Genomic DNA, 19,734 nt, shown 5'->3' with positions numbered 1-19,734 from the left:
AGTGTTGCTTCTTGAATCCAAAAAAATTCTCTGCGTGCATTTCTCATTTGATATACATACATACATACTACAAAATGCATTTCACATTTAACCAAAAGTTCTATTTATGTATTTTGAAAATTATTTAACGGCGTCTTGGATGTGCTGCTGCTTGTGGGTGCCATCGCAGAAGGGACGATGCGTGGTGTGTTTACAGTTGCAGAGCCAATAATCGCCCGTCTTCTCCACCTTGAAGCGTATGGGCCTTTGGTGAATAACTTGTATTAGTACATTTAATATACCACGATTATACTAACATATTCACCTCAGTTTAATTTTAAGAAATTCGTTTTTGTGCGTTCCATCGCACAACGGCTGAGATTTTGATTTACCGCACAGGCACCAGCTGTAGGTTTTGTCTGCGTGCGGTCGATTATGTAAACATGCTTGTTATTTGATGAAATTTGCGAGCGTCTGGCTTAGCTTACCTTTGTCCAAGTGCAGTTTAAATGGGCGCTTATCGAATATGGCGCCGTTTTCCTTTTGCAAATTCGCCGTTTGCTTATCCTCGAGCAAATTTTTCGGTATTGTTTTGGCACTTGCCGCATCGTTGCTCGATTTGGCGCTGGTGCTGTAACAAATTTGCTGAAATAAAGCGTGTTAATTTATTGCTCTATCAAAGTGAGTGTGTGTTTAACTACCTTTAAAAGCCATTGCGTGGGCAGTTTATGTCTTAATATAACCGACATTTTCGTAAAATAATTTTTCCGACCAGCAACTTAAAAGTAAAACGCAAGGCTAAACAGCTGCTCGCTATTTCAGTGTGTACCCACCAAAATGAGCATAAAATAAATGGTCACCCTAACCAACGTGATTGCAACGGCATTGATAAAACACCAAAACAGTATTTAAATACTAAAAAACAAGCAGTAGCAAGAAAGCAACCTGTTGATTCGCTGAGCTTGCTAATGAAGTTAATTTTAAATATTTGATGATTACTCTTTCCACTATTATTCGTTGGCAGACACAGAAGATCATTTAACGCCCTCGGCCCCCCTTGAACTATTTTACTTTTGTATTTCATCATGAAATCCGTCAACTGATAAGACAGACACTTCAAAACCCGGCGACAAATATGACAGAATTTAGCAGATATGATTTTCAATGCGTCTGGAATAGAAACTAGCGAACGTAGCAATTGCATTAAATAACTTGTGTGCTTTATCTCTAAACACAATCAGGGTTTTTTTTGTAGTTCACATCGAAATGAAATACATATTAAATAAAGTTAAACTTGACAACCTCCTACTTTTCCTTACCCTATTTACGTAAGATACTAAGATAAGACAACAGACTAGGTATTTTTTTTTTTGGCTTATTTCTTTTTTTTTGTTTTTATCAAATGAAATTCATTTACAAGCTGATTAGCAAGTTGTTGTTTGCAATACAACCCTGTGTTTTGTGTTATTAATATAAAAAATACTAAGCAAGCTTATGCGGTAATTAAACTTAGAATTGATCGTTAAATGGATAATATTTATGGCCAGCCATCCCACTAAATGGAACTGTGCGCACGCCCGTATGATAATTCTTCATAACAGCCATATCTTCAGGCTGCAGCTCGAAATCGAAAACATTGAAATTCTCCGCAATTCGCGCTTTATTCGACGACTTCGGCAGCGGCACAACGCCAATCTGTATGAGATAACGCAGGCAAATCTGTGCGCTGCTGCGACCATATTTCTTGGCCAGCTGCTGCGCACGCTCATCGTACAGGAATGGCGGCCAATGGCGTGCCGGCTGTGGTCTGGCCAGCGGACAATAGGCGCAGATGATCAGGCCGTGCTCCTTGGCATGCTGACGCAGTTGCTCCTGCTGGAAGGCTGGATGGCATTCGACTTGATTCACCACCGGCTTAATGCGGCAATTTGCAAGCACACGCTCTGTTTGAGCCGCATTGAAATTGGAGAGGCCGATGCTGCGGGTAAGTCCAAGATCCACAAGTTTCTCCATTTCGCGCCACGTATCCAAGTAGTCGACATCCGTCAGCTCCAAGGTGCCGTGCACATTGTTGTCGTCGTGAAACTTTTGGCCGATGGGCATGTGCATTAGATACAAGTCGATATAGTCCAGACCCAAGTTGCTCAAGCTCAAGCGAAACGCGCGCTCCACCACTTCAGGATCATGATGAATGCCACCCAATTTAGTGGTCACAAACAGATCCTCTCGCCGGATCACGCCCTGGGCAATTTTCTCCCGGATCGCTTGGCCCACCTCATGCTCGTTCTCGTAAACAAATGCGGTGTCAATGTGTCTATAGCCGATGTCGATGGCGTCACTGGTTGCTTGATAGGCTTCCGATTCATATGATTTCCAGGTGCCCAGGCCAATTATGGGCATCTCCTGGCCATTGTTTAATTTGATTTTTGGCGCTACTTTTGGCATTGCTCTGATAATTGATTACAAATTTTATTGATATATATGTGTATTCTTTTTTATTTAGTTTTTATTAAGATCCGCGTGTTGTCCGATTGCGCAATCAGTTCCACCACGTCCAAGGTTTAGTGAGCGACTAGCGCGTCGTTCAGCCAGCCGGTTTTAATATACCATATATGATTCAGCAAGGGGCTGCGTGGTATTGCATGCAATAAAAAAAGCCCACATCTCTCTAAATACCCTGTAAGCATGGGCAGAGCTCAGCTGGTTATGTTCAACATGTAGTAAGAAAAGATGCACATTAAAAGGGTTATTTTATTTATTTTATAGGTCAGATAAAAATAGATGATAATTTTATTGCTGGTTAAAATTTTTTAAAGTCAGTGGTAAATAATTATTTATTTTGAAAATTCATTTATCTTATGTTTTTTGTTAAAGAAAGTTTAGCTAAAATAAGTAATTTGTAAATTGTGTCTGTATGTTATAATATTACCAACTTTCTAGAATTCCAGGGTATATACGGGTCAGTTACTCGGCGAGTTCGACAAGCTCGCTGGTTGAGTCATGCGATGAATGCACGGCTGTTGCGGTATTTCCCCCTTCACGAAAGCTTTCGCTCACGAGCTTTTTTTTCAACGCGCTGAGCTTTAAACTTCAAATAGAAACTACATTTCTTTTTTTCTGCTAACACATAAAGGTTTTTATTTGAATATTAGTTAAATTTGAAAATGTTAGACATTCAAAGTTACAATGCTGTCCATATGCTTAGGTTCTGTTTGTAACATTCAAAGATTATTGTTAAAATATTTTGTAGCTTTGCATAAATTTTTAAGTTTTTCGATTTTTGGTAATTGTAATTTGTTTAAAAGAGTTGTTGCTTGCTTTTTTCCATAAATATGCATTAATTATGTATATATATATTAGACATATATATTTGATCATTTTTATGCTATTTCTTTAAGATATTTGTTCTTAATTGTTGTTTGTTTGGTGTTGTATTCTTACTGTGAGCTCTGCTGAGCATTTCTATACTCTGCTATTTAAATCTAGTCTATTTGTTAGTTATTATAGGGTATATATACTATGTATATAGGTTGCCAAGCAGCCCATATTCTTAATATATATGTATATATTATTAGGTAAAATTGTCTCGATTGTATTTGGTTGGTTTTTCATTTTTTTTTTTTTTTTTTTTTTTTTTTTTTTTTTTTTAACATTGATTTGAACATTTAGTTAGATTGTTTTTGAACATTCATTAATTTAGTTTTGCTGTTTGCTGATTTATAGTAGCTATTGTTTGCGCATGGTTTAACGGAGGTATATACGTATAGCTATAGCTTGGATATTTCATACAAATTTATGCAAAGTTCTTGAAAAATAAATGGGAGAAAATTTGTATTAAATATAAATCAAAGTCATAGAGATTCTTTTAAGATTGTCAAATCGAATCACAAGTTAAAATTTGAAATTTTTTTCTGCTTTGTTTTATAGCATATATATATAGTATATAGTATATGTTGGTAATATTAATATCAATATATATATATTTTTTTTTCTTTTCTATTTTTTAAGTTTCTTCCTAACGTAGAAATGCTATAAAATATATATATATAGCTGTATATCTAAATATTTGACACAAAAAGGAAACGTTTCTTAGACTAAGTTTTGATGGGCATTTAATCGTAATGTATATATATATATACTATATAAACCCGTTCCATTTTAGACAATGCTCTTGGTCTACCATCTACAATTGTAACATTTATACTACATATTTGAAGAAGGTTTTTCTTAAATTGTTCTCTGGGAAATTTTACAGTTGTCTAATGGACGATGCCAACAGAATTTTCCCAAGGTAGATAAAGTAATTAAAGGCTTAAATTTGTTCATCATTCTCATAATCGTTCTTCTACAAAATTGGTGTTCTTTGCGTTGTTTTGTAAATCATTAAATTAAATATATATATTATTATTTATTCATATAAAAAGTTTCATTCAAAAAATTCGTATATATTTTGGTTTTTGCTGTTTTCTGTTGTAGGGAAACCTGTAAACTCGTGTCTCTTGTGTGTGTTTATTGTGCATAAGTCAAGAATTATACGATAGTTAAGAGTGTAGCTAAAAACAAAGTTTAAATATATATATTTATGTATACATGTATATCGACTAAGTATTTATGGTCGTTTAGGGCGTATAGATGTAGCCTACATAGTGGTTCTTGTCTAAGTGGTATATCGTTGTTTGAGAGACCTTCTTGGGAGAGGAGTTGGGTTTACTTCGATACACTAAAAAACTACAATTTGGCTCGCTAATTTTTAATATATTTGTTTATATATATATATATATATATAAATTAAGTTCTCTTTGCCTTGAGATCCCGTTCTAGTTAGCGAATTGTCTGCTTAAGCCTCACACTTGATTTGAAGAACTTTTCTGTGGGTTCTCTGTTAAAGTAATTCCTAATTTATTTACACGCAAATGAAGCCATTTTTTTACACATTCTACAACTAATAAGGTCCCTCTCCAGTGTTTTTTGCTATGCTTAAACTAAGCATAATTAATATATATATATATTTTTTCTATATAAAGAAAATATATTTACATTTATTAAAAAAAAAAAAAAAAAAAAAAATGCTTTCATATATTTTAACTTACCAACAATAAAAGAAAAAAAACTTAAATAAAAAATGTATTGAATAAAACAAAAAAGTTAGCAAATATAATTAAAATATTTGTTTTGGATTTTATTTATGTATTTTTTGCATAAATTAAAAAATATAAAATGGTTAAACAAATTTTAAATAAATGACTTAGAATCTATTGAACTTATAATTATTAATAGCTAGACTCAACTAGATTTGATTATATGTATATATTTATATATAAATTTTATTTTGTATGACCTGCCAATTACTATTTTATTTTTTTTTTTATATTTAAAAAAATAGATTCCATTCGTGTTAGACCCTTTATATATATAAAATTTTTTGGGTTAGCTGCATAGCCTTGACTGAATATATATAAATATTTAAAAGATTTTTGTAGTAGGAAATAGATTTAGTACAATTTGTTTTTGTTAATCATTATCATTGTTGTTGTTACTGTTGCTGTCGCTTTCTCTAAATTTTTAGTATCACACTCGCCCATTTGTTTTGTTTGCAATTTCCATTTGGGTCTTCAATTCCCCAACAAACCAAAAGCCTAATGTTTTTTTTTTTTTTTTTTTTTTTTTTTTTTTGTACTAAAGCAAAAAGTTTTCTCTTTGTGTTTTTCAGTTCATATAGAAAATTGAGATAGTTTTTGTTTTTGTTTAGCCAAGCTTACATAAATATTACTTAGTTGCTCTCTAACATGAATAAAAGTTAATTGTTTTGTTCAGTTTATTAGAATATAATGTTTGTATTAGTTTTCTTTTTTATTTTTTTATTTTAGTTTTGAATGCACTGGTTGGTCGCTAGCGGGACAGCAGCTAAAAATCAACTCAGCTAAGCTCATAACTGTGCAGTTAATTACAGTTTATACTCGCCATTAATGTATGTATATATGTATATATATTCATTGTTATTTATAAATTTAAAAGTTTCTGTTATAGACACTAAATACTCGCTAATACTAGTTGGGACTATGCGACGATTTGACATTTAGATTTGATGCTTGTTGTTTGTGTTTAATTTAGCTTCCTGGTGGGCTCCACCTTCTGCGACATGGCGGTCAACACCCGCTGATTGTCAATCACACGAAAACTGCTAATGTACGAGCGCACCTCGCCCTCGCTTTTGGGTGAAGGCGGTTCCAGGCCTGAAAAATAAATAATAAACAAAAATAAGTTAGGCGTATAAAAGGCAGAATAGCATATGCATATGCACATATATACATTAAATGATATATGTATATACAGATAAATATTACGATTCAATAGTTCGGATGCAATTTGCTGCTCAAAACAAATATTATTTCAGGTTACATTTACAATTTGACTATTCATTGAGTTCTCTCTAGGTACTTTAATAAGCTTTAATATGTGGTTTATCAAAACTCGCTCGTTTTATTAGCCGTTTTATACTGAATGATCTGTTCGTGAGATCAACTAGAAAAATCATACTCACTTGCTCTCGCTCAGAGCAAAAGACTTCGTTTCATTTCGTTTTGGTTTTCGGTTGAGTTCGTTCTATTCATGTAACGCTCATTTAACGATCGTATAGGGAGAGATACGATTGACATTCGCACAATGAGATAGAGAGAGTAAGCAAATAGTCGCTCGAAATGTCAATGCGAGCGATCTTCACACACACATGCACAAACTCGACTCTCGTAAGCCATCGATGTGCCTAGCGAACAAGAGCCTCGCATACCGATACATATACAATAGACCTTTTGCTTCATAGTCGAGAGTAAACCAGAGAGGAAAAGACCAAATGAGAAAGGTTTCTGTCCGATCACGAACGAAGTCGTCAAAGAACCGATGCAATCGGTTGCTCTCAGAGTTTTTCAGAGTGTGAGTGAAGGAAATTTATTTGTAGACATCGGGTGATTATAGACTAAGCTCAAATCTTATAGCAATTTTATAGCTCTGAGTCTTTAAGCATTGCTATAAGAACAGTCCATGTCTATACTAGATACTACAAAAGCCAATACTAGCTTGCTGTTGCTTTGATTCTTTTGAGAGCATTGTCACTGTATTCAGGGCATACCAAGATATCCAGCTGTGATTTTAACTAGCACAAAGCCTTTAGACTCCTCGACAGATTATATCAAGTTTTGCGCTACAAAAGATTTCTTCACAACTTTTGTAGCCTTTATAGCTTTCTTCCACTCCAAACCCAAGTCCAATTAATTATCTTGATGGCCCCAAATGCCAAAAGCCAAACTTACCCAGGCTGCGTGAGCGACAGAAGCGTATGGTGCGCATGGTCTGGGCCATCATGTGCATTTTCTCGAAGTTGACGAGGCCGTCGAGGCTGGTCTTGTTGCCCTCGTGGGCGAAGGTCATGTCCTTGAGCAGCAGCGGCATAAACGGAATCAGCGGTGGCTGCAGCTTGCCAACGAAGACGCGATAGGCGCGATGATTGCGACTGGGATCGATCAGAGCTTCGAACTCCTGAAAGATTTTCCGAAACTTCGATGGTATCTTCTCCCAGGTCTGATGCAGTCGCGTAACGGCCATGTTCGACAGGCCCATGACAATGGCAAAGAAGGCATTCAGATTCTGATACTCTTTGCAGCTGTAAATTGAGGAAAATGCAGTTTAGCGAGCTGTTTACTTAATTGTAATTAGTTTATTTAATGCTTACTAAGCGGCTAGCTTGATGAATTTGCGTACGAGGCCGACGCGTTTGCTCAGGCTGGGCGTTGAGACGAGCTCGGTGACAATCCAGTATTGCACCTCATTGAAGCGCCTCAAGAACACATCCAAATTGGCCGTAATCTGTGCAGAGAGAGAGAGAGAGAGAGAGAGAGAGAGAGGAGGAGTGTGAGCTAGAGTATACATTAGTATTAAACTTGTGCCAAATCACATTTGGAGCTGGCTTTAACTGCTTGGAGAGGCCTTGAAAGTTCGTCACCGACAACTCGTGCCAAAACCCAATTTGCAGCTACATGACAAATGCCAGACTTGTAAATAGTTGACGGCAAACTTGATGCCGCCTGTTAGTATAGGTCCCGCTGGCAAAACGGAGGTACGAGTCCTGGCTTCTTCTACCTGCTCTTTCAGCCTAATTAGCCGAAAGCCTTTTAAAACTTCTGCCAAACAATGCAAATCTTCTGCCAGAGGCAGAGGCAGTGTCAAATATTTTACTCTTTCACTATCTTTCGTTTTTCTGTTTTGTCTGCTGCCTACGCATGCTGCAAAATGTGACATTTATGTGACCCACATGGCGTATACTTGATACAACTCTTTAAGTAAACATAGCAAGATTTTTCATATATTTTGACTATAATTTTGTGGCCTTTGGCTGTTGAGCCTTGATGTATATTATTTTAAAATAAATAAAATAAAAAATCTATTTTATTTTATTTATTTATAGCCTAATAGAAAATACCTAATTTTATATATATATATATATATATATATATATATATATTTTTTTTTTTTAATTTTAAATTTTATTTATAAGTTTCTTTTAGCGTTTCAAATTAAATTGTCAAACTGTAAATTGTGAAAAAAATATTTCTAAACGAAATTTGTTTGGGAGATTTGTTTTCTATATAGATATTTGACTGCATAAACGAATTTAATTTAATTTTAAATTTTTTAAATTTCATTTTAAATTAAATAATTCTCAGTAAATGCCTTGGAATGTATAAAAATATATAAATGCAACAGAGTTCCTATACATATATACATTTTTTTATTACTAAAAAAATTAATTTTCTGTTCCTAAGAAATATATATATATGTAGATGTTTTTTAATATATTTTATATTTACAAAAAAAAATTATTTGTAGTCTAAACGATTAAAATTCAACCGAAAAAATATCTCAAAGCAATTTATCTTTACAAATATTAATATTTATAGTAGTATATATGTATGTATATAGTATTTTCTTTATGTGTACCTTGCCAAAGTGATGCCTGCCGAATGTGTGATACAGCAGCTCGTACTCATGGACGGCCCAGAACAAGTCCCATTCAAAGATGGTGATGTGATAGGCCAGCTCTTTGGTGCTCAATATTTCCAAATCAATGTCAACACCCTCTGTGGGGCACTCCTGTTCCGGCAGCGGAGTCTGTGCGTAATAATTGCCAAAGTTAGCTTGCAAATTGGGTGTGGAAAGTTCGGCTGTCGACTCTTACCAAAGCATCCAGATGATCCTTGACGGACACAAAGAGACGGCCATTGAGAGAGAGGCCCGTAGGTATGCTAACATCGTTATCTTTGAATACGGACCGTTCGCCATTCGATTTGACCTCGACCAGGCACAGGTCGTCGGGGCCGCGATTCAATTGCAGCTTGTCGGCGGCGCAGGCCTTGATTAGCTCGGCGGTGGTGTGCATGGGGAAGCGCAGAGTGCAGTAGGTGTGGTCCGCACAGTAAACACGGAAAATTACTGAATGCGAGACAAAGAGAGTGAGAGAGGGGGAGGGAGGGAGAGTGTGATTAAATGCCATCAGTTAGTGCAGTCGATTTGAATTGCCAAAGTCTAGCTGCACACTTACTGTCATCGTCCGGCCGTATGACGGTCTTTGAGGGCGTGGCATTGCCGCTGAATAGACAAATCGGCTGGCCATTTGTTGGCAGCTTCCACTTTTGGCCCGCATTCTGATTGCGATCCTCCTGGTAGCGTGCCATTTGTGTTAGCACATTGTGAATTATGCTCGTCTCCTCGTTCAAGTCCGGATCGGCCTCCACCTCGGCGGCCAAATCCTCTATGAAATCGCACACGCTCGGCTCCTCAAATGCCGCGTGTCGCACTGCCATGACCCACTTTTGCATGAACTGGATGACGCGCTTCTTGAAGTTGATTATATATTCACGATCCTCGGGCGTTTGCGCCTCCTCATGGGCATCGCAATGAAAGGTGCACAGTGGTTAAGGAAAAATCAACAAAGAGAACGCAAAATGGAAAAAAAAAGAAAAACAAAAAAACAATTGGAAAACCTGCGCAACCTAAACGTAGCACAGCTTGGGCACGCACCACGCACAATCAAGTGGAAGTGTGGGGGGAGGGGGGGCTGGTGGGTCATAGCCTGGTGTGTGGCTGGCCGAAAACTGGCTGCTTATTAAGCACATCACGTATTTCAATGCAGATTGAGGATTAGTTTCAAGCATCATTGAGCCCCGCCCCCTCTCAATTACTGCTGCTGCTGCTGCTGCTCCTGCTGCACTAAACATTCCCGAATTGTTGACCCAATGTCCAAGGACTCTGTTATTGTTGTGCGGTGTCTTTGTGTGTGTGTGTGAGTGTATGGCTGAGTGACTCTGGGTGTGCTTAGACCATTTTCAACTTCAGTGCGGCTTTTGTTTTCTGCATAGCATTGGAAACAAGTTTAACAGTTACTTTCGCTCCACAAAAGAAATGTAGCACTTCGTTAGGTCTCTATTTATACACTAACATAGAGTGCTTAACTTTCAATAAGTATAATGCAACAGGCAATAAATATAGGATAAAATGTATACTCTTTTCGTTTATAATAAAAGGTTTTCTCTGATCCAGGGAAAGGATTTTAGATAGACTAGCAAAAGCATTTCATAGGGAGTTTTCTCATAAAAATATAGGATTTTATAATATAAGAATAATATGATTTTTTTTCATTTTTCTTCAAGCTGAATTAAAATTACATATAAAAAATAATTATCATAAAATCAACAATTTAAAATGAAATAAATATTAACATAACTAAATTTCTTATAAATTTCAAGTTGTATCTAAGGCAGATTAAACTTTAAATACATATACATATATATTTTAATATAAAAATATATAATAAATATATTTAGTATTCTGATAATAAATATATATATATATATTTGAAGCATAAATATTTATTTAAATATGATAAATATATTTACTATAAGAATATATTATGCTAATATTTTCTTGAGATTATTTGTGAGATATAATACGAAAAGTAATTGAAAATGGGAATTTCTAATCTGCTATACGCAAGGGTATCAACTCAGCCATAATCCGGATCAGAGCTCCTCCTTTTAGTTATTTCTCTCTTGACATTTTCGAGTCACGAACCTGACTTCATGTTTTGCCCGTATGTGTGGGCGTGGTTTTGTGTGTGTGTTTGTGTGCGTGTGGTTTGCATGCTGCCAACACTTATACACTGTCGCTCTGGATATGTTTGTTGACCTCCCCCAGAAGCTAGCTACTACACAGCCGAGCAGGGAACGTGACTCTATGACCGAGTGCTTAGTTTGGTATGAAATGAAATGGTGGTGGTCTCTGGTGGGGCTGTGGACGCCGGGTGCAAGGCGTGGCAGAGTGTTAGCATTTTTAAAGTGCTGCGCTTAAAGTGGATCAGTTTTGGGTGCCAGCTACAAGAGGGTCTTTAAAGTCCGCTGTCATCGGAGTTAAGTTTCGGTTAAGCTGCGGCACGTGGCGAGCATGGCATAAAACGAGGCTCACGAAATTCAATTAAATCTTGTATAATTTTATTGCCTGATTTGGGGCTGTAAATCAAATCATAAAGTTTCTATTGCCCAAGCAATAGAACGCAGTCCAATTAGATAGACTTTCAATGTAAGCGAGGACTACCATTTAATGTGAGCGATTTGGGCTATTTAATGGCTAAACTGTATGCAATTACAAGGGACAGTGGGGGCAGTTGATGCAGTGCAGCAGTGGGGAATCGGGGAATCGATTTTATATGGGATATGGGATTAAAAGGTATGCAGAGCTTGATACGAATAAAGTTTTGTCTGAGATCATAAGATCTTGTTTATAGAGATCTGTGAGAGAATCTATCTAGTTTCAAGCAGACTCTAACTGAAAATTGTTTAAAATATATCAGAATATTAAAAATTTTCAAAGACAATTCGAAACTTTTCTAGCTAAAGCTGTAAATTAAAATAAAATACATTGGCAGTTTGTTTAAAAAGGATATTAGTTGGCCAATTCATCGACGAGCTGCACCACGGGCATAAACACAATATGCGTGAGCAGAAAGTCATCCAGAAATGGATCCATGCCGCTGACAGACTGTCCCAGGCGCGTCTCTAACAAATGCTCCAGCATTTTGTTTGGTGTGCCCGACATCACGGTATATCTATATAAAAGCAATGTATATGTACATATATATATATATATATATATATATATATATATATATATAGTATATATGAAAATTCAGTCACGTTCAGCGTTAAATCGTAAATGCGCAATCAAATTGAAGCGTTTTACAATTTCAATTAAAATTAACGCGTGGACACACAAAAAAAAGGGGAAGTTTTTTAAAGAAATACATATAAATATATATACTATACATAGTACATATACATACATACTGGCAATGCAATTGGCACTCACTTGAAAGCCGAATGTTGTCCACGTTGTTTGGCCACGCGTTCGAGCACTAAAACATCCTTGCCATGCTCCTGCAATCTCAATGTATTGGCCTCAACATCACGCAGAATGCGATTGAAGTGCTCCTTATCCACGCGCAGCAAATGGCAATTATTCTCCTTCAAAACGATTGTGGCAGCTCTGCAAATATATATTTAACAAGTAAGAAAGCTCTAGTCGAGACTGCTCGACTACGAGATCCCCTGAACCCTTGGAGCAATAGATATTTCAATAATTTTTCGCGTCTTTCAGCTTACACAAGAAACACGCACACACACACACACACAGGCATACATATACACACACGCATACAGACACACATACACACACACACACGCATACATACACAAACGCATACACACACACATACACATACACACACACATACACAAACACATACACACACACATACACAAACACATACACACACAAGCACCCACGCATAAACACGCATGGGCTGCAGTGTGCGCTTACTATGAGAACTTAATTGTTTAATAACTTTTTTTATGGACGTACGATCTTCATGAAACTTTCAGATTATGATTATAACATGGATATGCATGTAATTGCCAAAGCACAAGTCTCTAGTATTTGAAATACGCTTTTTACAAAAGTGAGGGTGAGGGGGTGAATTTAAGGGTGGGGGGTAAATTTTAACAAAAATCGAAATTGTATAAATTGCATATAAGCATACATTAAAAGTTTGGAGACTCTAGCAATAAAGGTGTAGAAGATATAATTTTATAACTGGTTTTCGATAAGGTTTTTTATCGATAAAAAAAGATCGGGATGAGTTATCGAATTTTAATGATAAACTTGATATGCGCGCTGTAATTACGGACATTTTAAAAAAAATTTGAAGTCTCTAGCTCTTATATCTTCTGAAATCGACGCGTTCATACATACGGACAGACGGACAGACGGACAGACGGACAGACGGACAGACAGACGGACAGGGCCAAATCAACTCAGCTCGTCACCCTGATCAAGAATATATATACTTTGTGGGGTCTGCCACGCCTCCTTCTCCCTGTTACATACATTTCAACAAAACCATTATACCCTGATTTCCCATTGAAAATGGGTTCAGGGTATAAAAATATATATAAAATACACAAACAAAAAATGTGATAATTTTGTGTATAAATGTATTTTCAAACTCTATTTAAATAGTTAATCAACAAATTGGACTACAAATTCCCCATTTTGCATTTCTAAAGTTTTAATCAATCCTGTTTTAACATTTGTTTCATTACAGTTTGTCCAACTATTCACAGATATTTTGTTTAACTTGTTTTTGCGACTTGCTCCCATTTGAATGGCAAATTGTTGGCAAATTGAATTTTGTGGCGTGAATTTTCCCACAATTTTCAGCTGTCGGAATTTTTGTTGACTGCTGGAAAAGTCAACGTAAATTGTATTTATCAATTGACATTCATCTTTCAATATTTATCTCGGCGGTTGCACTGACTTTTTATTCATTTGTCCATTTGCTTTCGCGCACTGAAATATATTTTAATTGACATGAAATTCTGTGGCAAATAAATCGCTTATCATCTTGCATTGCAATTTCTGTGATTGTTTTATTGATTTATTTGTTGTTGGATTTTAATTTTTTAAATGCTTCTTGCTTGACTCTTTAAGCGCTGATAACGTGAAAATATGAAAAGGGATTTCGTTTTGTTTATAGAGATTAAAGTGAGTGATTTTTGCATTTTTATAATTTGCTATTCATTATTATTATTACTTTTGCTTATTTTTCTGTATGACTAAAAATGTTTTCTGGCTAATAAAAGGGTAAATGATTTCCATACAGCATCAATTGTTTTGTGTAAAATATAAAACAACTTAAGCTCCTTTGTTTTTGTATTCATAATCAGCTTTATGTTTTAAGCTCTTTGAGGTCAGCTTCTTGAAGTACTTTCTTATTGTCGAGTGTTTTAGCTTAAATAATTTAAGTTTTATTTTATATGCATTCTAAAAGGAAGAGCTCTTTTCAAAATAATAATTAAAAAAATAACAAATCGTAAATAAAATAAATATTCATTAAAAAAAATTTTAAACATTAATAATAAATTATAAAAAAAAAATATATATATAAAAAAAATAAATAAATAAATTATACTAAATCTAGCAAAAAAAAAAACTTATATAATTAAAAAAAATATTATTAATAAATAATAAAATAAATTCTAATTTATTATTTATATTATAATTTAATATAATAAAATAAATTCTAACGAACAGAGCGTTTTCATCGTGAAACCTATCAGAGCTAGAGACTTGACAGATGCGCTTACAATTAATACTAATAGCTGCCCTTCTACAACCCACTCTATCATTTGTGAATTAAATAATCAATAACATTTGCTATTTCCCACTAATCGACTAAAAGTGTTGAAGGGCTTAAGTTGTCAGATAATATTTCGCATGCTTAAACAACTAGAGCTTTTCAGATATCTTCCATACATTTGACTAAAGTAAGTTCCCATCAATTCAAGCTCCTATTCATGTGTGTGTCGACAGCTATTTTAGCCTTCATTTACAATTGATTTCTTTTAATGAAAAGGTTTTGCATTCGCTTTTTGCTTGTGGCATAATTAATTATTTTATAAGTAAACCAAAAAAACGCTTTTGGCAGACATTCTTTGCGTTTCATTTGACTACAAATAAAACTAATTCGATTTATTGTTGCGCTCGAATAGCTGTTGTAGTAAAATGCCCAACAACAACTAGTTCAACTATATCTAGGCAAATATTTTGTTTCAATCTGCAATTGTTGCCTGTAAATGGCGCACAATGGCTGCTGTTATCGGGCATTGTTATCATAGCTCTCTTCTCGTTGTTGTTGTTGTTGTTGTTGTTGTAATTGCTGTTGTTGTTATCTTTGCTGTGGCTGTGACAACAAAGTGTCTAATGCTATTAGCCAGCCGCACTTGCTGAATCTGTGGGCACATTGTTGGCCCTTGTGCGCACATTGTCTACATATATATACATACATATATAAAAATATCTCTCTCTCTCTCTCTCTCTCTCTCTCTCTCTCTGTCATTTAGTACAGTAACTTGGTCAAAAGCGATAAAAAAATAAAATAAAAGTGCCAAAATGTAGCCAGAAACGATTTAAAGAGAATTGTTAATGGTATACGGTTCGTATAGACAATTTCTTTTGACTAGCAAAAAATAGAGGAAAAAAAAAAATACAATAGATTACAAAATAGAATTAAGCCAACTGACTGACAAGGGGGCAACGAGCTTATATTTCACTCTTTAACTGTAAAAGGTTTTCGCAGCTGGCTGACTGGCAGCATCACTTACCTGGGTGCGTCGTTAATCAAAGCCAATTTGCCAAAATCATCGCCAGTCTTCAGTGTGGCAACAGTGCCTTTGCCATGTATCACAACATCCACAGAGCCTTTGAGTAAAATATACCAGGAGCGCCCCTCGTCGCCTTGATTGAATACTGCAATCGGTGTTGTTGACATTTTTTGGTAAACGAGACGCGTCAAACGTGGGATAAACGACATTTAAAAAGGGTTTAAAGTCTTTTCTTATTATGTTGGATATGTGTGTGAATGTATTTAAGTATAATGTATAGGCTGTAGGTTATATTAGCTTGACTTAATGTGAAATAATTAGCTCAAGTTGCGGCTAATTCGATTTAAAAAAATTGCGCTTAGTCTGTGCTATACAAAGGGTATCTGAATATTCGTATTAAATATCTAACGAATTGAATTTAAATATGATTTACAATGATTAGAATGTATATATAATATAACTCTAATATTAATTTTTAACAAATATATAAATTATTTTATTTTTTATTATTTTTTTTTTTTTAAATTTTGGATTCAAAAAACATATAAACATAAGAAATTATATTAAATTATATATAAACCTATAAAAATCTGTTAGGGAAATTATTTGAAATTTACTAATAAAAAAAAAAAAAATAAAAAAAATATTAAATAAAAAAATATTTGACTCTGATATTCTATCTTCAAGTCTTAAGTGAAAAGAAATATCTAAAGTACCTCAAATAGGAATCTAAATTTGATAACAACAAATTAAGATGCTCGTTAAGCTAATCTATGAGTATCTATCAAATATCTTCAGTCTTTGTCCGTTATTTATTAACTGTCTACCAAATTTAGCTTAAACTTCTGGACAGTATTTTAATTAAGCCGAGTTAATTATGTTGTATATATCAATTAAGAGTATTTAATCTATGACAAGCCAAATGCTAATATTTACGTAATGATATTTATTCAATTTGTCAGTTAATTAAAGCAAATGAGCTTTGAAATTAAGAACTAATTGTCCAATTCATATGGCAGGATACTCACATATGGTGCCCGCCTGTGCGTGGGCCTCGAATACAATTATTGAGGATAGCTCGCGCTTGATGCTAGTCGATAGATGAGAGAGGGCAGCTATATGGACAAGCTCCTCAAATACCAATTCCAGTTCCTCGGGTGTGCGTTCGTGTGAGCTGCATAGAAATGTCGAATGGGTATATAATATATACTCTATATATATCTATACATTATATATGCTTGCGTGTGTGTGTGTAAATTGATTAAAACCAAATAAGAGCCATTGTGGCTTGTGTCTTGAATTCGGCAATGGAGTCGAGCCAAAGGCAAATGCAATTGCAAATATCAATCATACGCACTGTGTGTGCAGCACAACATTTGCATAAGCTTATATCGGATTGTGTGTGTGTGTGTGTGTGTTTGTCTCTGTGTACGTGTGTGTGTGTGTGTTTACTGTAGGTAGACAAATATTTTGGCATTCTGGCTTTAAAGCTGCTGCATTTCATTCGCATACTTTCGAACAGCTCGGCATTGAATCAATTTATATTGCACTTACGGCTTGCGCAATATCATGCGCAACGTTGCATCGGGACCACGTTGGAAGAGTGCACTCAGTGCCTCACGTATGTGCTCATTAGCCGCATTGAGATCCTCAGCAGATGGTGTGCCGGCTGCCGCAGCGCCGCCTTCCTCGTCCAAGCGAAATCGATACAGAAAGCATTTATCCTTGAACGGCTGCTCCTTGTTAACTGTGGGTATCGGGACAATGAGTTAACCAATTGTAAATGCGTTAATTGTGTCATTAAGCTGCAAGCTGAAAGCCAAAGCTTTCTCTCACTCTTCCCTCTCTCCTCTCTCTCTTTCACACTCACCATGTGTCAGTACGCCTTCTTCGAGCAGGGCCTGCCACATGCCCGCCGCCTGGGCGCGTGTGTGAACAATCGGTGCCAAGTTGACCAGCCAATCGACGAGCTCTGTGCCGGGCGCACACTTGCGTATTAACTTGCCCGAGACCTGCCGGCAATTGATTGCGTAATAAAAATCTGACTTTTATCAAGCTAATTGCCTGCCATCACTCTTACCTTACGATCCTTCAGACAGCTTGAGTTATCGACCACCAATAATGTGCGCAGCGCCCAGCCCATGCGGTTCATAGCAGGACTCGGCGTCTGAAAATGAGACAAAATTCATGATAATTCGTTTACAATTTCCACGAAAAATATCTCTGTCATATATGTATGTAGATTTAAATAGAATATATTCCTGGTAAACTCACTTCTATAAATACATTTCGGAATTACAAAAAAAAACTTGAAAGAAGGAATTTATAAAAAAAAAACTGTTTCAATTTGTTTATCTATATTTTCCTATATCCTCTATTGCCTTCTCTGCTTTCTCTTTCTGCCGTTTCCATTCTCTCGTTAGCTCTCTCCATTCCAATGTTCTCTGTTCGCTCCTCTAGCATCTCGATTTCTCGCCCTCTCCCATTCCCTGTTCTTCTCTATCTATTTCAGTCTCTGTCTCTCTCGGTCACTGTCTTTGTCTTTACCATCTGTCTCTCTCTATCTCTGCCTCATAATCGCTCTTTCCCACTAACTCTCTCTATCACTCTCTCTCACTTTTACGTTCACTTTTACTCTTCTTCTCTTATTTTATCAGTCTCTTTAGGTCGCACTTTCTGTCTCTCTCTCTCTCTCTCTCTCTCTCTCTTCGTTGCCTTCATCCTTCCATGTCCTTTTCTCAGCTCTAATTAATGATTCAATTAGTCAGCGTGCCAGGCTGTCTAAACTGATTTTTCAAGAAGTTCAAGTGGCATAGGCTCAATGTCAACTAAGGTCCTGATCCACATATATACACATACATATTTAGGTAGCTGTGTGCGCATGTGTGTGCGTGTGTCTGCCTGACTGATTAATTGCAATTACACACGCACACACACAGAGACAATTCATAGTCTGCCGGCTTACCTCGGTTATGGGCAACGCTGGATTGGGATGATCCGGACTGAGTGGGCGTTTAGTGGGCGAAGTGGCACCTGCTGGTTGTACGCCAGGACCAAAACCTATTTATAGAACAATAGAACAATATGCAAGTCAATTAATTGGCTCATCTGCGGCTATTTCATTTATAATATTCATTTTATTTTCGGTTGGTCAATAAAATATTTATTTCTGTTTCTTAATTAAAAATAATTATTCCTAATTAAAATATTCTATAAATGGGGGTACATTCAAGGGCTATAAAATATGGCTGAGGAACGTCTAGAATAGACGTCATTACTACTTAAAGAAATTTCAATAGATTATGGTTCAAAACGGGGTATCTTTTAGTCGATCATTTTTTAGTTTCAAAACATAATTATTTGTAATGACCATTTTTTTTTTTTTTTATGAAATAAAGCATATTATAATATAAAATACTTTGATTTTATTTTATAAATCTTGACTGCCTAAAGGGTATGTCAAAGTCGATCATATTTTATAATTGTAAATGATAAAGAATCACACTTATTCTCTCAAATCTTGACTGGCTAAAGGGTATGTCCAAGTCAAGTCCAAGTCCAAGTCGTAAGATATAAGACTCTGTGTATCTATATATGCTAGTACTAGGTAACTTCAAGTCGATCATAATCTGAAACCTAAGCAAGCCTTAATTAATTATAATTATTTCTAACTAAACTTGATTTTCAATCAACAATTTTAAACTCTTGGATAAGATGCCTTTAAACAATTTTGCAGGGTAACTGCGAGTCTATCATTAATTTGTGAGCATATATTTCATATGATTATTTTCCACTTACCGTTCTTTATTTTGCAATTGGTAATAATGTCATTCATCAACTCCTTGTTTTTCTGCAATAACAAAAAGTGAATCAGTTAGCTTTGGATTGTTGCGTGTTGTTGTTGTTGTTGATTAATTGTGTTTATAGATAAAGGAATATGTGATGATTGTTGTTGTTGTTGTTATCTTTTGATTGTGCATTGCGGATTGTG

General features: G+C 35.5%; 3 protein-coding genes across 11 annotated transcripts in view; all 3 read right to left on the bottom strand.

Moving 5' to 3' along the window:
* Positions 1-8: 8 nt before the first annotated feature.
* On the bottom strand, positions 9-840 carry LOC108616578 (uncharacterized). The gene is made up of 4 exons (XM_018011879.2): positions 681-840; positions 468-624; positions 305-398; positions 9-244 (listed from the first exon to the last, which is right to left on the bottom strand). The coding sequence occupies exons 1-4, from the start codon at positions 726-728 to the stop codon at positions 121-123; spliced, it is 423 nt and encodes a 140-aa protein (XP_017867368.1). The 5' UTR covers positions 729-840; the 3' UTR covers positions 9-120.
* Positions 841-1,338: 498 nt separating this feature from the next.
* LOC108616577 (aldo-keto reductase family 1 member B1) lies at positions 1,339-2,571 on the bottom strand. Its single transcript, XM_018011878.2, has one exon. The coding sequence runs from the start codon at positions 2,422-2,424 to the stop codon at positions 1,489-1,491; it is 936 nt and encodes a 311-aa protein (XP_017867367.1). The 5' UTR covers positions 2,425-2,571; the 3' UTR covers positions 1,339-1,488.
* Positions 2,572-3,583: 1,012 nt separating this feature from the next.
* Positions 3,584-19,734, bottom strand: part of Epac (Exchange protein directly activated by cAMP) — a 71,592-nt gene continuing 55,441 nt past the window's right edge. For all 9 annotated transcript variants that reach the window (XM_089470743.1, XM_089470745.1, XM_089470744.1 and 6 more), the window contains 15 exons: positions 19,542-19,593; positions 18,709-18,803; positions 17,824-17,910; positions 17,614-17,755; positions 17,298-17,490; positions 16,772-16,917; positions 15,744-15,888; positions 12,391-12,567; positions 11,969-12,130; positions 9,572-9,933; positions 9,209-9,462; positions 8,971-9,141; positions 7,706-7,839; positions 7,287-7,636; positions 3,584-6,212 (listed from right to left, as the gene is read on the bottom strand). In XM_089470743.1, coding sequence (XP_089326869.1) covers positions 6,082-6,212; positions 7,287-7,636; positions 7,706-7,839; positions 8,971-9,141; positions 9,209-9,462; positions 9,572-9,933; positions 11,969-12,130; positions 12,391-12,567; positions 15,744-15,888; positions 16,772-16,917; positions 17,298-17,490; positions 17,614-17,755; positions 17,824-17,910; positions 18,709-18,803; positions 19,542-19,593 — 2,601 coding nt within the window. In that variant the 3' untranslated portion in view covers positions 3,584-6,081. The remainder of the gene's footprint in view (positions 6,213-7,286; positions 7,637-7,705; positions 7,840-8,970; positions 9,142-9,208; positions 9,463-9,571; positions 9,934-11,968; positions 12,131-12,390; positions 12,568-15,743; positions 15,889-16,771; positions 16,918-17,297; positions 17,491-17,613; positions 17,756-17,823; positions 17,911-18,708; positions 18,804-19,541; positions 19,594-19,734) is intronic.

Source organism: Drosophila arizonae, chromosome 5 (genome assembly GCF_054131065.1).
Source record: "Drosophila arizonae isolate 15081-1271.41 chromosome 5, UAZ_ARI_1.0, whole genome shotgun sequence".
NCBI classification, from domain to species: Eukaryota; Metazoa; Arthropoda; class Insecta; order Diptera; family Drosophilidae; genus Drosophila; species Drosophila arizonae.
The sequence above is the reverse complement of the archived record's forward strand: the minus strand, read 5'-3'. Positions and strand labels throughout refer to the sequence as shown.